Source organism: Rousettus aegyptiacus, unplaced genomic scaffold (genome assembly GCF_014176215.1).
Source record: "Rousettus aegyptiacus isolate mRouAeg1 unplaced genomic scaffold, mRouAeg1.p scaffold_m13_p_13, whole genome shotgun sequence".
Classification (NCBI taxonomy): Eukaryota; Metazoa; Chordata; class Mammalia; order Chiroptera; family Pteropodidae; genus Rousettus; species Rousettus aegyptiacus.
This window is the reverse complement of record NW_023416288.1, coordinates 55,020,703-55,039,414: the sequence shown is the minus strand read 5'-3', so window position 1 is coordinate 55,039,414 and position 18,712 is coordinate 55,020,703. Positions and strand designations below refer to the sequence as shown.

At 47.3% G+C, this 18,712-nt stretch overlaps 2 protein-coding genes across 7 annotated transcripts in view; one reads left to right on the top strand and one right to left on the bottom strand.

The window, feature by feature from the left end:
* SLC37A3 (solute carrier family 37 member 3) overlaps positions 1 to 1,241 on the bottom strand; it is a 40,077-nt gene extending 38,836 nt beyond the window's left edge. The window contains exon 1 of the mRNA XM_016161902.2: positions 1,108 to 1,241. The gene's annotated coding sequence lies outside the window, so the exon portion shown is untranslated. The remainder of the gene's footprint in view (positions 1 to 1,107) is intronic.
* RAB19 (RAB19, member RAS oncogene family) lies at positions 534 to 12,054 on the top strand. 6 transcript variants are annotated; one of them, XM_016133029.2, is made up of 4 exons: positions 534 to 759; positions 3,152 to 3,375; positions 4,826 to 5,009; positions 10,534 to 12,054. In XM_016133029.2, the coding sequence occupies exons 2-4, from the start codon at positions 3,175 to 3,177 to the stop codon at positions 10,800 to 10,802; spliced, it is 654 nt and encodes a 217-aa protein (XP_015988515.1). In that variant the 5' UTR covers positions 534 to 759; positions 3,152 to 3,174; the 3' UTR covers positions 10,803 to 12,054. The 6 variants fall into 6 exon arrangements, with proteins under 6 accessions (XP_015988515.1, XP_015988514.1, XP_015988512.1 ...); XM_016133028.2 differs by having other exon boundaries at positions 534 to 1,076; XM_016133026.2 differs by lacking the exon at positions 534 to 759 and adding an exon at positions 1,306 to 1,415.
* The last annotated feature ends 6,658 nt before the right edge of the window (positions 12,055 to 18,712 follow it).

Sequence of the window (18,712 nt, the reverse complement as noted above, 5' to 3'; positions counted from 1 at the left end):
CATTTACTGTCTACCCTCACCGATACTGACACCTAACGGGTTTTTATTTCCTGCCCCCTGCCCATTTGCGGTGGATCTTGACCTGCATTTCAATTTCCGAGATGCAGACATTTGACTGTGGTTCTCGAACCAGGGGTCTGGCGTGGCGGCATTTGGCAGTGTCTTTGGTTTGCTCGCTCTGCCTGCCAGCATCGAGTTCTATCTTACTCAAAAGAGAGGTGCCTGGAAATTGATCCGTAAACGGAATTTGGAGTCAGATAAATTCCATTTTAAAGGTTATCCGAAGGAATCCTAGAAAGAAATGTTCTTGGACAGTGAATAAATTGTCCTCTATTTCAGTGCTTCTCAATCTTTTTAGACCTCAGCCCACAGTAAGAAATACGTTTTACATCATCCCAGTGTACACATGCCTGCATACAAGTGACCCAAACATTTCACCAAACAGTACTGAGCCTCACTACACGAGATACATTCTGAAATTTTCTGTAAAAATGCACATTGCAACCCACTGAAATCGATTTCATGACTCATTAATAGGTCTCAGCCCACAGTTTGAAAACACTATACCGATTTAAATATTTTATCAAGCCGGATGTTTCTGTTTTGCATATTGTGCCTACGGCTTAACTGCCTACACGTTGTTACATTCTACACAGTGGAGAAAATCTAGTTCCAACGATACGAGAAGCAGTGACCCTTCCAGACTCTGCAGGAAAATTCACCTCAGCCTTGTGTTTCTGCCACCAGCCTCAGCGACTGGTAAATTCTATCTTTTCTTTGACTTTGAAATTAACCTTTGGTTTTGTGGCAGATCGTTTGAGGGAAAGAGACTTTTTTTTTTTTTTTTTTTTTTTTGGTCAGCTCTGTCTTCCTGTACAAATTCAAAGTTCTTTTCGTTTTTTAATCTTCTCTTTGGATCCCTCTCCTTGCTCTCAGTGGCTCACCAAAAAGAGTAATTCAAATCCAAAAGAAATTAAATAAATCCACTGTATTGAGCCCTCTCGACTAGTCCCCCCCAACCCAGCCAAACAAGGAACGCCAGGAAAACTTGGGGACAAGCGCTGCACTAAGGGACGGTGAGTAGAAAGAAGGAACAGGGCGGCTTACTAGGTGTTGGCTGAGTTAAGTGGCCAGTCCTTCTCCTTTGGCTTTGCGAGGTGACGAGTGTTCGGTGGGAGAGCTAAGGGCGCGGTTAGCACTGGCTAGCGCTTCACCTGAGCCCCACGCAGCTCCATCTCCGGGCTCAGGGGCTGTAGGAGGGCTTCGGTTTCCTTTCACTTTCTCAAGCCGCCAAACCTGACACCTGGGGACTACAGTTCCCACCACGCAGTGAGGCAGCAGGAAGAAGGGGCACTGAGGGCCGACAAGAAAAACAAGGAGGAAAAAAAAAAAGAAAGGCTTGCCTGCTAGCAGAGGTGAGAGCGCAAGACAGGTAAGCGACAGGTGAACCAGGAAGGCGAGGGCTGCGGGATGCAGGATGGAGGACGTGGGCGGGCGGACCCTGCCCCTTTCCCCTCGCAGGGCAGGGCGTGTAGGCTAAGTCAAAGGGGGCTTTTGTAGAAACCTCGAGGACTTCCTTGGTGGGGGAGGAGACATGGGAGGAAGACTTAAGCCCCAGTTATAGTAATAAGACCCCGGAAGTGGAACGGCTTTATTTATTTGAAAAGTCAGAGTGGGGAAAAAGAAAGTGGTTTGACAGTGTCTCTTGTCTGGCAAATCAGAGGCGTCTGAGAAAGGTACAGGTCCTTCTTCCTCCGTTTAAAGCTTGGGGCTTTTACATACAGATTAGCTATTTGTGTGCATTTTAATTCATGTGATGATATAGACTTGTTCTTTTCTATAACTTTAGAGACAACCAAAGAATAAGACTGGGGGAAGTACAGAAGGGGGTCACATGGCAGGAGCAGTTTGCAGCACATCAAGTTTAATCATCAAATGGAATCAAGTTTCATGCTTTTAGGAGACGTTTGACGAGGAGACCCAACACAATATCCTATGAAGGACAGTTGAAGGACTCAGGGAGATTTTCCTTGAGGGGATATGCTTGCTTCTCCTAATACCTGATGGCCTGTCATGTGGACTAGGAATCTGCCAAGACCTGACACAGCATGAGGGTCAACAGATGGGACCCCTGGGGGGGATAGATCTCAACCCCAGGAAGTTAGAGCTATACACACAGGATGATGGGTTTTTGTAGGAGGTTGTGAGTCCCTCATGAGCAAAGATATCGAAGCATGGATGGAGAGTCCAGCACAGATGCTGGAGGTGGGAGTAGGGCTTCAGGTGAGTAACTGGGTTGGTCAGTGATTCCCAGGCCTGGCTAGTCATCAGAATCTCCCAGGGAGTGTGTGTGTGTGTGTGTGTGTGTGTGTGTGTGTGTGTGTGTTTAAATGCCTCGAGCAGATCTGGGATGGGCTTCAGGAATATGTATTTTTCATTATCTCCCCCAAATGATTCTGATTTAATCTGTTCGTTTGGGAAACATCGTCACTAGAAGCTTCGAGTTATTTTCCAGCCTGTGGTAAAGTATGCAAGAAATGTTCTGGCCACAGTTTTCATTGTGAATATTCTCAAAATCTTAATTTCCTGGTCATGAAAAACCAGGTGCCAACCAGAAGAAAAAGGTCACGTTGCGTGTCCCTAAACTGACTTCTCTATCAGACCTCGTCGGCCTTTGTTGCTGGTCGCCTGGCCGTTCAGCCTTCCAGCAGTTGGGAAGCAGGGATAGGACGACAGCTAGGCATGGCCTCCACCTGACGAATGCCAGGTGGAACACTCCTGTGGGCATCTTCTCCGCCATCGTCGTGCTGTCTGGGCACTCGGCGGGGCATGACGAGGGTGTCCATCAGTGCCGTCATCTGACAATGTTGACTGCGTATGGGGCCCAGCAGAGAATGGCAGTAGAACCTCTTCGTTCTCGCAGCACCCCTAAAGTAATGTCAACCGACCTAGGGCAGGTGTGGGCGTGTGGAAGCTCCCTTGTACCTGAGCAGTAATCAGTGTCCTTCTCCGCCCAGCGTGTTAGGGCTGTGAAAGCAATGACCTCCCCCTGTCTTGTCCCGTCTGTCCTGGACCACAAGCGCCTAGTACAGTGCCTGGCGCCTGGAAGAGGCTCACTAACGAGATGCCGGATTCCTTCTTTTCTTCCTAGCTCCATCCCAGGTGGCAACAGCCATGCAATTCTCCAGCTCAGCCAGGGCGGCAGATGAGAACTTCGACTATTTGTTCAAGATTATCCTCATCGGGGACTCCAACGTGGGGAAGACCTGTGTGGTGCAGCATTTCAAGTCCGGGGTCTACACAGAGACACAGCAGAACACGATTGGGGTGGACTTCACCGTGCGCTCGCTCGAGATCGATGGCAAGAAAGTGAAGGTCAGAGGGGCGTGGGGTCGGCTCCCCCTCTTCCAGCCACGGTTCCTAACACTGAAACACATGCCTAAGGAATAAAAGGTTTAACTATAAAATGTGGAATCATAAGAGTACCAGGAAAAAAATAGGTGTATTTGTTTTTATCATTGTGAAATGAGGAAATTAGGCTTTTAAGTGAGATGAGAATCCAGGAACCATAAAGAAAAATATTGCTTAATCTAACTATCTCAAGGTCAGATGTATACATTTCTATATAACGATATAAAGGTCAAATACCTACGTATTCGAAAATACCATAAACCAAGGCAAAAGATAAATGACAAATTGGAAAGAAATATTTGTAAATGTGGGACTTGACAAAGGACCAATTTCTTTAATGTGAAAAAACTCCTGAGGATACCTAAGAAAAAGATCAACAACCAAATAAATACAAAAAGTAGGCAATTCACAAATTGAACAAAACTGTTATCTCACAAATTTTATAAGAACTAGCTCGTAAATTTTTGTAAAGATGTAAAGGTGCCCGATCTCACTCATAATTAAAGAAAACAATAAAGTAACAGTGAGATACTATCTTTTACACATTTCATTAGAAAAGATAAAAAGTGTTGGTGAAAACATAATGAAATGAATCTTGTTTGGGATTCCGATTAAGTAAAAACGACAGGGAAAAAAACACATTTTGGAGGCATTCAGGAAAATTTCTACGTGGGCTGGGTATTCAAAGATACCAATGAGTCGTTAAAAAGTTTATTAGCAGTGATGATGGCATTGTGGTTAAGAAAGAAAGTGTCTGTTTTTATGGGGATGTATATCGATGGAGTAAGTGTGGCAAAATCTTGATAATTATTGAATCCGAATGATGGGTATGTGAGGGTTCGTTGTTCCAGTCTCTCTAGTTTTGTGTTTGCAACCTTTCTTTAAAAAATAAATTTTGGAAATAATGGGAGGCTACGAGAAACAGCTATCCTCAGACCCCATCGGAGGGTGTATAAATCGGGGCCATTGCTTGGGATGGTAACTTGAAAGATATTGCTAGGGGGACGCTCCTCAGCAGGAACAGCCGAGTGGTCCTTTCCAATCAAAACAGTTCGGCCAAAGTTGTCACCTTGGCCAGTTTCAATATCGATGGGCAGCGTCCAGAGAGAGCCCCTAAAATCTGGATGAAGGGGCGATCGAGGTAAAAAAGGCAAAAGAACACCAGAAGCCCAGGACGTTGGGTCACCCTCTCTGAAGTGTCCCTGAGGTGGTGGCCTTCAAACCTGAAAGCCCATCCAAACTACTCTTGGGGAGCAACTGAAGGAGTAGATTTGCGGGCCCCGGCCCAGGCCTGCCGCGTCTGGGTGTCTCGAAGTGACACCCAGACAGCCATATTTCTCAGGCACCTTAAGAGAGCAAGTTCCCGTCAAGCATGGGTACTCCCGATGCCACCCCCTTTCCTGCCCTTCTCCAGATGCAGGTGTGGGACACCGCAGGCCAGGAGCGCTTCCGGACCATCACCCAGAGCTACTACCGCAGCGCCCACGCGGCCATCATCGCCTACGACCTCACCCGGCGGTCCACCTTCGAGTCTGTTCCTCACTGGATTCACGAAATAGAAAAATACGGAGCGGCCAACTTGGTCATCATGCTGATCGGTATGGCGTTTCCCAAGGTTTGAACTCTGCATTTCAGGCCCCCCCTGCTGATGCACAGCTTTCTGTGTGTGTTTCTGGTGGCGGTGGGATGTGACCTCATAAAAAGTGTAAATGGTGGACAGGACCTCAGAAAGCGTCTGGCTCAGAGATTCCCGTCAGATTCATTTGAGAATAGGGGGTTGGAGGGTGTGAACTTGGTGAGAATACGGATTCCGGGGCCCCACCGTTAGAGTTTCTTATTCCGGGATGAGGCCCAGACTTCTGTGAGGAGGGCGCCCGAGCTGATTCACTGCACAGGTCTGTGTGACCACACAGGAAGTACTCGGTAGGGTGAGGTTCACAGAGTCAAATGACTCCAGATCCCCAAGGGGGCTGGTGAGACTGAGACACTCTTGAATGACTTCTTACACCTGTTAAGATCCTACGCGAATCTTAACACACCAACGTCAAAACTAGCAGCACCTCCAGCTACACGAAGCGAACTCGCAGCTCGAATTGCGAGCAGTCCTGTTTACGTTCAGAAGAGCATGGCTGTTTCTGTCACGTCTCTATAGTTTTAGTTTTGCAAGCAGGGCTACTTTTTCCTCCCTCGTGAGTCCACTGCTGTTTACCAAGTGGCCGCTTAATTTTGGCAAGTTGGTCCAGGCCCCTTGCAACTCCAAGTGTGGTCCACAGAGCAGCAGCATCAACGTCACTTTCGAGTTTGTTAAAAGTGCACAATCTCAGGCCCCATCCTGGATGTACTGAGTCAGAGTCTTCATGTTAACAGGCTCCTGGAGAAAATCATATGCAAATTAAAGCTTGCAGAGCACCTCTCTAGACAGACTGAGAAAGAGCTAAACATACCATGTTTAACGGATTATTTATCCATCCACGAGCATATCCCAGCTCTGTGGCCAGTCATCCCATGAGCCCCACCTATGAACTGTGACTGATACTTACCGCACTGATGTAAAGATTTAATGAGCTAACGTATGTAAATTGCTTAGCAGTGCCTGACATATAGTGAGTGCTTAATTCGGGGTAAGATTTGTTTCTAGAAGGTTCGTTAGGTTGAGGAAACTACCTAACTAGGGGAAGTCCCTGGGACCTAGGAAAAGCCAGCAATTGAGCCCCAGCATGATCAGGAGCCACAGTAAAGCCAGGCCACCCACCGACAAGCAAGAGCTCGGGGGGCCTCCTCGGGGTTGGGCTCTGTGGCCGGCCTCCTCACCTGCTTTCTCTGTCTCAGACATGCTTCTTACACGCGGGATGACGTGGGCCCGCGTACTCTGGCCCCTCCTCTCCCCTGGGGCGTCTCTCCAAGCCTCATGCCCTCGCCTGCTCTTCTGCAGACTCCTCATTCTCCCGGTGTTTGCCAGCTCGCACTTCTTGGAAAGGGAATCTCATCCCCACTCCTTTTAGGGCACAGGCCAGCCCAGGCGGCAGGCCTGGGGGGAGGCGGCCGCCCGTGACCAAGCAGCTGGGCCCCGACGGACGAGGCCGTCACAGAGAGAGAGCCTGGAGACGGATGTAGAGGAGGTCATTGGCACGTGTTATGGGCACACCCGGCCCGCTTGTTATGACTGTCACGACTGTCAAAAGGACTGGATATTTTAGAACCGTTTTTTCCCCCCTAAGTCTTTGCCGTTTTGATTCCTGGTCTGGCCTCCGTCTTACACACGGACGTGAAGACACGCTGGTTTGGAATGCGCTTTGTTTCTCCTGTAAGTTAAGCATCCGAGTCATTCCAGAGCCTCCACCGACCTCTCTCCTTCCTGCTACGTCAGGTCAAAATCCCAGATTCCACAGCCCACCACCCCTCAAATTTAGTCACCTCATTTTTTTTCAGAGGAGCCATGTCTTGTCTCTCGTGGCAGAAACCAGAAAACAGAGACTCGTGAGGACAAGAGGCAGCTTCCACGCAAAGGGCAATTTTTCTCTTTGGGGAGAAATGAGATGCCTTCTTTCCTCTCTCACTTCTCACCCCAAGTTCCCCTCTGTGGTCAGACACTTTCGCGATTTGACTTCTGATGCTGCTTCTAACAGCAGAGTTCAGGGTTATAAAACACTGACCCCCCAAAAAGAGCCGTAGTTCTTCCTCAGCAGCCACTTCTGCTCCCTACGAGCCACCCGTGAGGTGCAAGGACAGGGTAGGGAGGAGGACTCTGGTGACGGGTGACGTTTACGCACCACTGAGTAGGATTCAGGCACTGTTCGGGTCTTCTCCTGCGTCTTGTCATTTAATCCTCTCAATGAGCCTAAGACGTGGAGCCAAATACCCCCACTTCCCAGATGAGGAAACCGAGGCATCAAGAGGCTAAGTATCCCACCAAGTAACAGCCTAGTTACCTACCGACAGGTGAGGCGGGGTTTCCACCAGGCCTCCTGGTGCCCAGAGTCCCTGGTGGGTTTGGCTTCTTTTCCACCTTTTGCCAATAGCTAGTGAGGCTGGACTGTCGCCCAGGGCCCCCTAAAACTCTGGCTTGGGCAGCGTCCACATGTGTCCTAGTGCTTGGACGTCAGGATCAGCAGATTGGGGGCGGGATCTCCCTCTGTGTCTGAACTCGGGCTTGTAACTCGCTCTCTCTAAACTTCTGCCTCCTCATCTATAAAACTGGTCCCTACTTCAAAGCCATGGCTGAGCTGGAAGGATTAAGTGAGGTGACACATAGCGTGGTGGCGAGAAGCTGTCATTTCCTGGTAGAGCAGAGAGGAGAGCACCTGGGTGCTGTGCGTGGGTGCTCTCCAGGGGAGGAGCTGAGTGGACAGGGAGGGGCGACCCTGACCTCCAAGGGCGAAAGGAAACTCCACCGAGATGCTTGACACTCTCGGATGCTGGATGCTCGGATGCTCGCTCCCAAAGAAGGGAGGCAGAGGTGTGAATAACCTGTGTGTCCCTGAGGAAATGAAGCAGTTCTGATCGCACTTGGGGTTTTCTGAGTGAAGGGGACCGGCTCTCTCATCCATTAAATTCACATGCTTCCCAGGAAACACGAAGCAGTTTTTCCTAGGGGCCTGGAAGCTGCATGCGAAGCCGCCCTGCCTGCAGGGGACCCCTTCCCTCGGAGCTGTCTTTGGAAGGCAGCCTCCTTTCTCCAACCCACGGGGGGCTCTCCCCCAGCCAGCTCTGTCCTCAACTACTAGTTATTCTACTGCAGAAACAGAGCGAGCAGACGAGGGTCATAAATGCCAAGGTGGCAGGAATCTCACAGTTTTCTTGGTATTAACACTCTAGTCTGTCTTTTGTGATAACTGCCTCTGCCCCCACTTCTTAATTAGTTCTAGAAATGCCCCTAGAGATGATCTGGCCGCGTCCCCACTGTCCCCATTTGTAATGCGCCCAAACCCCAGAGCTAACACAACGGGCTTTCTGTCCTCTGTCAGTGGCTTCCTTGCCTTCGTCTGCAAAAGTCGAATGCGTCGTTCCCTCCCGGAAATGTCCCTGCCCGTTTTGCTATGTTTTCCATTCTGTCTCCACGTTTCTTCACACAAGTGTCTTTTCTCTCTCCCAGTTTTATCCCAGCCATTCGCAGCCAAATGTCAAAGAGATGACTGCGCCCTGACTCGCGCCGTTCCTCTTCCTCGCGCCATTTGCAGGAAGTCCCTCTGTTTAAAATCCCCGCTGCCCCCAAGATCACTCATGGATTCCTGAAGCCATGGACGGGGCGCCTGCTCTCCTCCTGGTGATGGCTGGCTCCTCTCTCTCATCCCCTCTGCTCTGTTGGTGACCTCTTAACTCTTCACACCCTCCATCAGAGTAAGGGTTGAGGGGCCGACCTCCTGTAGCTCTTACTGGATGTCCTGTCTCATAACTTTCTTTGGCATCTGGTCTTTGTCCCTTTAGAGTCTCGGGCAAACAAACCTTTCCACTTAAACTCCTGTTATATTTACAGCCCCACAGTCTCTCAGCAAAAACCCTTTGGGCCAAAGATTTCAGAGTTTGGGAGTTGCCAGATCTTACAAGGGTGCATTCTAGGTTACGTGACACCCTCAGAAGGGTCTAGGCCAACACCCCGTGGTCAAAAGCATTCATATGTACGCAGCAAAATGTGTGGCTGGTCATACAAAGCAGGTAGAATAAAAACTTCGAATAGCCAGTTTCAAGCAGATTTTACTATCGGATGAAATACCAAGAAACTTAGGGGGTTCAGAGTTTTTGGATTCGGGCAATGACAGTGGACCACTCATCTGGTCCTCGGGATGAGGTTATTTCAGGCCTATCTTGGATCGGTGCATTCTTGTATGGCTCTTTAATTGTCCGTGTGTCCCTCCTGCCTCCCTTTGGGGCAGGGCCCGAGCATCTCTGCCGTCCCCACGGGATGCTCAGCGAGCAAGGACTCAGGCTGCCGAGCGAGCAGATGGTTTCTCCAGGTGTCCTGGCTCTTTCCGAGGTGTGCAGCCACCAGATCCTGGGGGGCAGGACAGTGGCCCCCCTTCCTCTCCCTCTCCCTCTCCGTCACTCCCTCCTTCTCCCCCAAGGGTGAGCTCACTGTGACTTTCACGGTAATCACTCCTTTGCTTTTCTTCAGCATCTTGCCGCTGGACCCCACACCCACCCCTCCAAATGCTGCAGTTCTGTTCTGCTCTGGGTTTTGAACGTTACATAGCTGGAATCGTACAAATATCTTTTCTGTCAGAGCTTCTCTCTTCCAGCAGTGCATTGATGAGTTTCACCTGCACCGTTGCACGGCGCTGCCATTTCTTCCTTTCATAATTAGTGTAATATTTCTTTGCATGAATCCACTACGTAGATAGTATTTCTCCTTTGCGTTGGTGGTGGGCATTGGAGTTGCATTCCGTGTGAGGCACTTAGGAAAAGCCCTGCTCTGAATGTTCTTGTATATTTATCAGTGCACGTGGGCACGTATTGCTGTGGAGCTCACACCCAGGGGCGGAAGTGCCTGGCCTTGCCTGGCCTTGCTCTGGTAGATGATCTCAAACCACTTGCATATACATTTGTCAAAACTCACTGAACGTAACTCACTGTGCATTTTATTATTGTAAATTATAGCTAAAAAAAAAAAAAAGCGGGGGCGCAGGGGGGACTTTATTATTCGCTCAACAGCTTCAACCCAAGAAATTCTGATCACAATTTCCTCAGCTAGACCAGGCCGCATCTCACAGCGTCCAGCACTTTGTAGTTGAGGGGGAAAGAGCGAGAAAAGGAACAGGACCTGAAGGAAGAAGCGAGAAGACTGAGAGAGTCACCCTGGCACAGTCTTTACCTCGTCAGACTTGGAAGGAATGACGGTGCCTCCCCAGAACACGGAGGCTCCCCTCCTCCAGACAATAAAATGCACACCTCCCTCCGGCCGGTTCCTTGCAGCTGTTAGAGACCCTGCCAACGGGCGAATTCAGACGGTAGCTCTGCTTCCATTCATCCGTGGTTTGGTCTGCAGCAAATCTGCCCTCGGTTACTGTGTGTGAATGCACGCTTGCGTGCCTACCGCTAAACCAAAGAAACGTTCTTTTCGCAGTTCATTTTCTTCCAAACCGGGGTAAGTGACTCAGTAGGGTATGTTTGCTTCTCTCTCACCCCCAGGGAACAAATGCGACCTGTGGGAAAAACGGCACGTGCTGTTTGAGGACGCCTGCACGCTGGCTGAGAAGTACGGCCTCCTCGCCGTTCTGGAGACGTCCGCCAAGGAGTCCAAGAACATCGACGAGGTCTTCGTGCTCATGGCCAGGGAGCTGATCGCACGCAACAGCCCGCACCTGTGTGGGGAGAGCGCCCCGAACAGCCTCGCCCTGGACTCCAGCCCGGTTCTCCTGCCCCAGGCGCCGAGCGAAAAGAGCCAGTGCACTTGCTGAGTGCGTTTGCGAGGACAGTCGCACCCGCCAGAGGCCTCTGTCTCTGAAACTGAAGGATAGCCTCCCGTCTGCCGAGCAGCACTTCAGGTCCACGGTTACGCTTGCCACCAGCCCTCAAGCTGTCCCGCCTGGACGGGCGGCACTTCTGCCTCCATCCAAACCGGAGGCCATGACCGCCGGCTCCCAGGACAAGGGCACAGCGCCGTCTCCCTGGATCTCGCCTTGGACTTCAGCCACAGAGGTAGGAGCAGGAGGTTTGTTCTGCTTCCTCGTTTCCTCTTCTGTCTCCCCAACCAACCCTTCGACTGTTTCTACTGAATTTTGCTTCTCTCTCTTGGAGAAGGTGGTGAAGGAAAAAAAGAGGACTATCAAGAGAGGGGAGAGGATGTTTAGAACATTCTGGAACGGTTTAAAGCAGCTTGGGCCTGGGAGGATGGGGAAGAGGCCTGCACTGATAAACCAGAGTGCTGTGGACATTGGCCTCCGACATCCGTACCTCGGGGCCCCAGTTTGGGCAGTCAACCTTTTGACTTAACAGACCACGAACGCCATCTTGCCAAATGGTCAGGAGCCACGCAATGGAAATCGAATTGGATTTCACTTCATCCTAGTCGGGCTGATCTGACCACCCACCTAGGATGTGGGAAATGTCTACCACTTCTTTCTAAAACACCCAGTTAGCTGCCGGATCAGAAGTCATTTCTGAAGTGAAATGAAATTGGCTCATAGATGAACAGCAAACCCAAAACAGACCCCTCTGTGTCGCCCAGGTGTGCCACGTGCCTTCCAGAACCTGAGAAATACACCGTGTTTTTTAACCCTTTTCCCATGTAGAAAAAAAAAGAAGTGTAGCATTCCCACACATAGGAATGCTACGTTTTCTAGGATTTGACATTTTTAGCGATCAAGAGTTACTATATTTTGTAAATGGAAATATCACCACTAAAAACAGAATGCTGTAAATAGAACACCATTTGTTTCCCAAAACTACTGACATATTAGAGCAATGCGAAGATTTTGGGGGTGAGGTTAGGACTGTAATCTGTGAGTTATCTCGGGGCAGATGGGAAATGGGTTAAAAGTTCCCTGATGGTTGTTGCTTAGGCGTGTCTTGCAGTCATAATAAGAACTACTAGGGGCTCTCTTAGTAATTACTAATAATTTTTATATTGATTATATGTTGAAATGTTTTATTAGATATACTAGGTAAAATAAAATATTAACATTTCACCTGTTTCTCCTTACTTTTTGACTGTGGCTACTAGAAAATTTGAAATTACCTATGTGGTTCACACCATTTACCTACTGGACGGTATAATAGAACAACGGTTTCCAGGTGTAGTTTGCCAGCCATACGTATGAGAGTGGCCGGGGATGCTTGTCACAGATACCATGACTGACCTGGATCGGAGCCTTTTCAAAAATCCACACGTCATCCAGGCCTACCAGGTGATTCTTCTCCACACTAAAACTTGAGAACCACGGCCACACAGAGGCTAGCTGAGGACGGGAGTGAGATCACAGAGAATTAAAACATGTTAATTCATTTCGGTAGATATTCGTTGTTAACGTGAGAGAGCTACCTCTCAGAAACGTAAGGGGAATCTAGTTATCTGGCAGAGAAAATAATGCATCCGAGCAGATTAGCCAGCTTCTGTCGAAATGACAGCACTAAGACAGAAACCGTCAGGGACACCGGAAAGGGACTTGAAAGGGCCTCCTGTGTGGAGCAGCTTCACTGGATTAGGGTACCCGCGGGTCCCCTCGAAAAACAGGCTCCGGCTTCGCTGGCTCCTCATCACAGCTGATGGCGGGGAAAGCTGCATATTAACTGAATTCTGGCATTTTTCTCACATCTCCCAAATTGTATAGTGGGTAACAAGTGAGTTATATGAAATTAAGTTCCCAAAGAGACATTTCGGAAGAATAAAACGATTTTAAACTCCCTATTTTGTCTGCCAGTGGACCAAGTTCATTTCTATGTGTGAGAAAAGCTTTCGGTTAATATTTCATTGTTCAAAGATTTTTTTTCCTGAATCTCTTTCCCACTCTTACTGAACAGGTCTATTAGCGGTGACAGGAATATTACTACAATAGTGTTAATAATGGCAAATACATGGAACAATTACTCTATGCCCAGCACTGGACCAAACACTTTATTTATACTGTCGACTATAACAGTTAGTGCACTAACTATTATATTAACCCTGTAACAGAGAGATTAAGGTCACACAGCCAGCAAGTGGCAGAGTCAGGATTCGAACTCAAACAATCTAGTTCCAGAGCCCTCTCAGATAATGGCCGCGATCAGATTTGGGCTCTGTCATACTAACCTCTCATCATCCTCCGCCCACACACGTGCACACAGAAAGAGAAATATTCTCATTCCCAGACATACTCTCCACATACATCCGAATGGAGAAGATGCCGAAGGGGGAAGAAGGCCGCGGTTGGGGAGGGGCAGGGGTGCAGAACGGGGAGCTAGTTGGGTGGCTAGTCCTAGCAAACCGCAGGGGAATGTGGAGGACCTGTGCCGGAAACACGCCAGACCCAGCCTGAGTTCACTTCCTTCGAACGGGGATGATGTGGAAACTCCGGTTCACTCACACGCAAGGCTGTATGGGTGACTCAAGGCAAACCAGGCCGAGTTCTGCCAGTGAGGGCTGAGCCATTCCAGCACAAGGGTTAGGGTGCGAGGATGGGGAGGAACTCGCCAAAGCAAGCATACCACACATCGGTGCTCCTGGCCCGTGTTCTGCATACCTCCGGGTGGTAGAGAAAAGGTTCTGGGGTTCGTATCGTCAAAGGCAGTAACAGTGCCTGCTTCAATTTTTCATTTTCAAAAATACCAATATCTGTTCAAGAGCCTTTGATCAATTATTGAGTAAGCATGTACAAACGCTCATAAGATCCACCTAGATGGTTTACGATATAGCAGAGTATGACTAGCTGCTAAGGTAGTTTTGATATCAGTTTCTTTTGTTTTTGTTTTTTTTTTCTTACCCATACATTGTCTGATTTACACCCACAAATAATTGCTTAAGACTGGAAGCATCAGGAATGCCAAAGCGAAAGTACAGGTTAATAAGAGCAGAAGAGGTGATAATTCTGCAAAATCACCCAGAAATTTCTCTTCACCTGACATATAAGTTGCATTTACGTATCATTTTACTTACTGTCATTATTTGCATTTATGTGCTTATACAGTATATCAGGATGTATCTAGAACTTGAAAGACCAACATTTAAGAGACCACAGAGTGATAATACATTACTCGTTTTTTTCTCTTATTGGCAATAAAAATTATCCACGTATATGTTAATTTTTAGAAAGCTGCTCGCAAATAGCAGCCCAAAACCTTTTCATTTAGTTTAGACACAAAATTCCAATTATAAAAATAAAATTTATGACATTTCTAAAAACACCAAGCCAGTCATTTTTTAAAGCACAGAGTACAGGTGTTCACCACATCAGAGCACGGATTAGTGTTGCAGCTGCCTGTTATTTTTCATTGTCTATCTATTTCCAAACCCAAACATGGACTATTTTAAAATTCAGCAACATTCTAAGGGAAATAAAAATAAGCAGTGAACATCCTTTTAAGTGGGAAAGTCAGTATCTCTAAATATAAAGAACTGCAATCTTGGTAGTTACGAAGCACCAGGAATATAATTAATGCCATCAAATTATATACTCAAAATGGTTAACATGGCAAACTTTGTTATATTTTACTACGATCTTAAAAATTAATAATGTAATATATCAAAAAACCATTACATTGTAGACTTTAAATGGATGAATTTATTGGTATGTGAATTATATCTCACTAACGCTGTTAAAAAATGTTTTTTAAATGCACTCAAAAGGGCCTAAGGAGAAAAAAATTTGCATTTTAAATTAATTTTATAATATAATCTTGAGTAATTTATCAGCCAGAATTATTTCTTTTTAACTTTAACCATGACACACCATGCAAAAACACTGAAACTATTTTTTTAAATCCCCAAGGGAGTTACTAAGATTATACATTACTCAGGAACAACTGAGGAAAGGATTTGTTGTTTAGGGGGAAAAAAAGTTAGGAATATTAAAATCACTTGGGATCACACGCAGAGTGACGCTCTCAGTATGATCTTGTACATGTTCCTTTTTCTATACGTTTCCTTTCGTAACATTTTGACATGCACAGAATGTAGCCGCTACTCAGGTGGCCCCTCAAAGTGTTCCTGGCCACGTACAGTATGAACTTGGCAAGTTTTTTCCAATTCGGGGGGCTTTAGGTCACTCAACAGAAAAGAGGGGCTCGACTGCAGAATGCGTCTGACCCCTGGCTGTGCACCGGATTGGCCACAGTACTCATGAAGCATGCAGAGTCCCAGGCCCCGGCCCTGGAGCTGTGCTTCATTAGGTCTGGATTACGATCCATAATTTGCACTATTTGCAAGTCTCTTCAAAGCACAAGCCAATTCACAGACCGACACTTGGGCATCAATTATTGTTGCCACCTGCTCCCCCAGCTCAGCACCCGAAGCTTTAGCAGCCACTGACCGGATTTAAAGCAGAAGTAGGACCATCAAAGGCCTGCCGACTTCGTAAAGCTTTTGGTGATCAAACACAGGCTGTTTACCATGACCTCAATTTAAGTGTTACTATATACTTTGTCCTAGGAGTGTGGGAGTTACAAAAGAAATAACAAAAGTTTCCTGACCTAAAATGATTCAGGTTCAGCAGGAACAAAGTGTACACATTTAAAGTGAAATAAGGTTGCATGGTTAATGGGCCAGAACAACAGTGACGATGGTAGTTCAAGGCTGAAATGACCTGGGAAGACGTCTTGGAGGATTCAGGACCTTGACGGGCTCTGTGACAGGGTGACGAAGGGGCTGTACATGAGTAGAAAGTGTAGGAGTCAGGAACAAGCCAGACTTTAGGGACGAGGAAGAGGATGAGCGTTGGAATGTCGCGGGGGCACGTGGGTCATTCTGAAGAACCCAGGCTGCAGAGGCTGACGGATTTAATCCTGCTCCTACGGACAGCAATGAGGATTTTGAGAAAGGGAATTATATGATGCTTTTGCATGGAAAGGGAATTAATTATGTGATGCACGGAGCCAAGCAGTTGGGCCAAATCTGAGGAAAGCACGGTTTTCGGTTTTAGAAACTGAGGGTAAAGTGGGAGCGGGCTCTCCCAGAGGAGACGTCCAGCGAGCAGTTAGAGATACTGGACCAGTACCTGGGGAGGCCAGGCTGAGGGGGAAAGGTGAAGTCGCAGAGTGGGCATTATCATTGTTTGGGGACAATACCATCGCCTGTAGCCATTTGTGCACCTCCCTTGAGCTCCTCCACTGCACTAGAACTTCCTTTAGGGCAAATTGTCCAGTGTGTCCCTAGAATCCCTAGCACTGTGACTTACGAATGGAAATTGTTTCCTTTGTTGGTGGGATGAATTTTTAGCCAGGTGAACGGAGGCCAGGATTGGGCCTTACGGAATACCCAAAATGAGGGGGAGGAGAAAGGAGCCAGCACTTCAGAAGCCATCAGGAGATGGTGGTGACCACGCAGCTCAAGGAGTGGCCCCACACACTGTCCCCTGTCTGTGGCAAGCACAGAAATTGAGAACTTTTTTGATGTCTGTCAAACCCAGCGACAACCTTGGGATCGTACTAAGGAGGACGTTTTTCATTTCATTTTTCTAGTGTTTCACAAGAGTATTGGCCCAGGATGGATTAAAAATAAAAAAATAAAAGACAACTAACTAGTCCTTTACCGTTAACAGTTTGAGAAATGCTAGTGTAAAATAGCTTTAAAGACTGGGGAAAATAGTGATCAATTCTGCCAACTGCTGTGAAAAGCCAAGGAAATAAAGTTTCCTGCAAGTCATGGGAACAACACTGGGACAACACTGGTGACCCTTGGCCACACACTTTTGCTAGAACGAGGATGACGTCCACTGCACAAGGCGCGGTCTACTCGAGTCTGGCCTCTAATCACAAGGACCAAGGTTGGAGCCTGATCTACAGCTAGCTTATCAGCCGTGAAAACACAGGCCAATGACTTCACCTCAATTTCAGTCTCGTCTTGTGTAAATCAGAGATATGACTTACCTCGGGGTGCTGTAAGGATTAAACGAGACCTGACTGAAATGCCGAGCACAGGGCCCGGCACACTGTGTGCGTGCAATAAGCGGTGGTTAGTTTTAAATCAGGACAGAGATCCCCCCACATTGTAGCCACGTGGTTTCCCGCATCCCCCTGGCAGGAGGGATGAGGGAGGCATGCAGCAGCTGGTCCGAGTCACGTGGCACCAACGGAAGTGTACGAAGCAGCCTGGGAAGTGGCGGGGATCCCGTGGACTGCTTGGATGAGCAGATTTTGCTGCCTCCGCGCTCACAGCATCTCCGGTGCTGGCGCGGTGTGTGGCAGAGACGCGAGTATCTGTAAAGCGAACGGTTACCTTCATCTTGTCAGAAACGTGATCCATTAACAGTTTTAACACGGAAGGCAAGGGTAGGGGAGGGAAGTGAGTGGCTGCACCTGCATCTACGTTAGGTACAAACAAAACACGCCCTTTCTATGAGGGCACATTCATCATCTGAAATGAGTCTTCCTTTAAACAAGTCTTTCTTACAAATTGTTTTATATTTGAGATTATACCGACTGTTGACAGAGACAGGAGCAGGTACAGCCTTCCGGAAGTCAATTTCTAAGTTACTTACTGAGGGGAATCTGCTTTTGATTAAAAGGAAACAGTGCTTCACTTGAACCTAAAAATACTTTTTTCTGTTCAAACACCACCTAGCGTATCTCTTCTATGCTATGCACCGATAAGGGAGCTGCAAGAAAGACCTGGTGCATTTCAGCGAAGTCAGATCTTAAGATATTTTCTGTTATCGGCATAGAATCTCTTCCTGCCATTCAATGCAAAGAAATAAGCACTTGGTGAAAATGACTTACGACAGAGCACTTCTTTATCTAAAATGTGAAATAAGTCCCAGACACTATGGAAACTAATAACACACAACACTGCAGAGACACTGATAACTGCGTTAATCACTTCGGATAAAACTTACAAAGGGTTTTTACTGTTTTGTAAATTTTCCCACGTAGAAGACTATCTCTTTGCCACTCAGCCTAATGAACCCCTCAGAAACTGCTTCTAGGGTTTGAGGGCTATTTAAAAACTTATCTTCTAGGCTCCCTATTTATAACTATTTAAATGCTTCTGACACATTTAACTACTACAGCACAGCTGCATTCTTCTAAAAAAAAAAAAAGTATACATATTTCCCTTAGGAATATTATCGAAGGACAGGTAGGCAGAAAAGCGAGTGTGTGTAATGTTTTTCTAACGTCTCTATACCACGTAGTGATTTTAAACCATAAGTTTGCTCAATACAATTTAATCACAATGTTATTACCTTGAATAGCGATATCTAAAAATATGCTATTAAAATAATTCAGTATATTTTAAGTTTTTAATTTAGTCGTGCTTATGAGTTTTCAATAAATGGCCTCAACATAAGGTAGGCCGTTGTGCTATGACAACGAAAAGATCTGAAATCTCAGACGTGGTTCCATAGCGCAGCAGTTAGCACGTCCGCTTTACACGCAGAAGGTCCTGGGTTCATGCTCCAGTGGAGCCATGGTCTATGGCCATGTCACCCTGAACAGACCCGATGTCTGATCTCGGTAGCTAAGCCAGGTTGGGCCTGGTTAGTACTTAGATGAGAGACCACCTAGGAAGACCAGGTGCTGTAGGTGTAAATAAAAAAAATAGATAAAAATCAAAAATTTTGTCCCTCAGGGAACAGTCGAGCGTTTTGCTCTACCTGTCCTCTCAGAAATGATCTCCCCTGGAAAAGGGGAGAATGAGATTAAGACTGGTTCTTTTGCATGGAAATATGCCACCTCC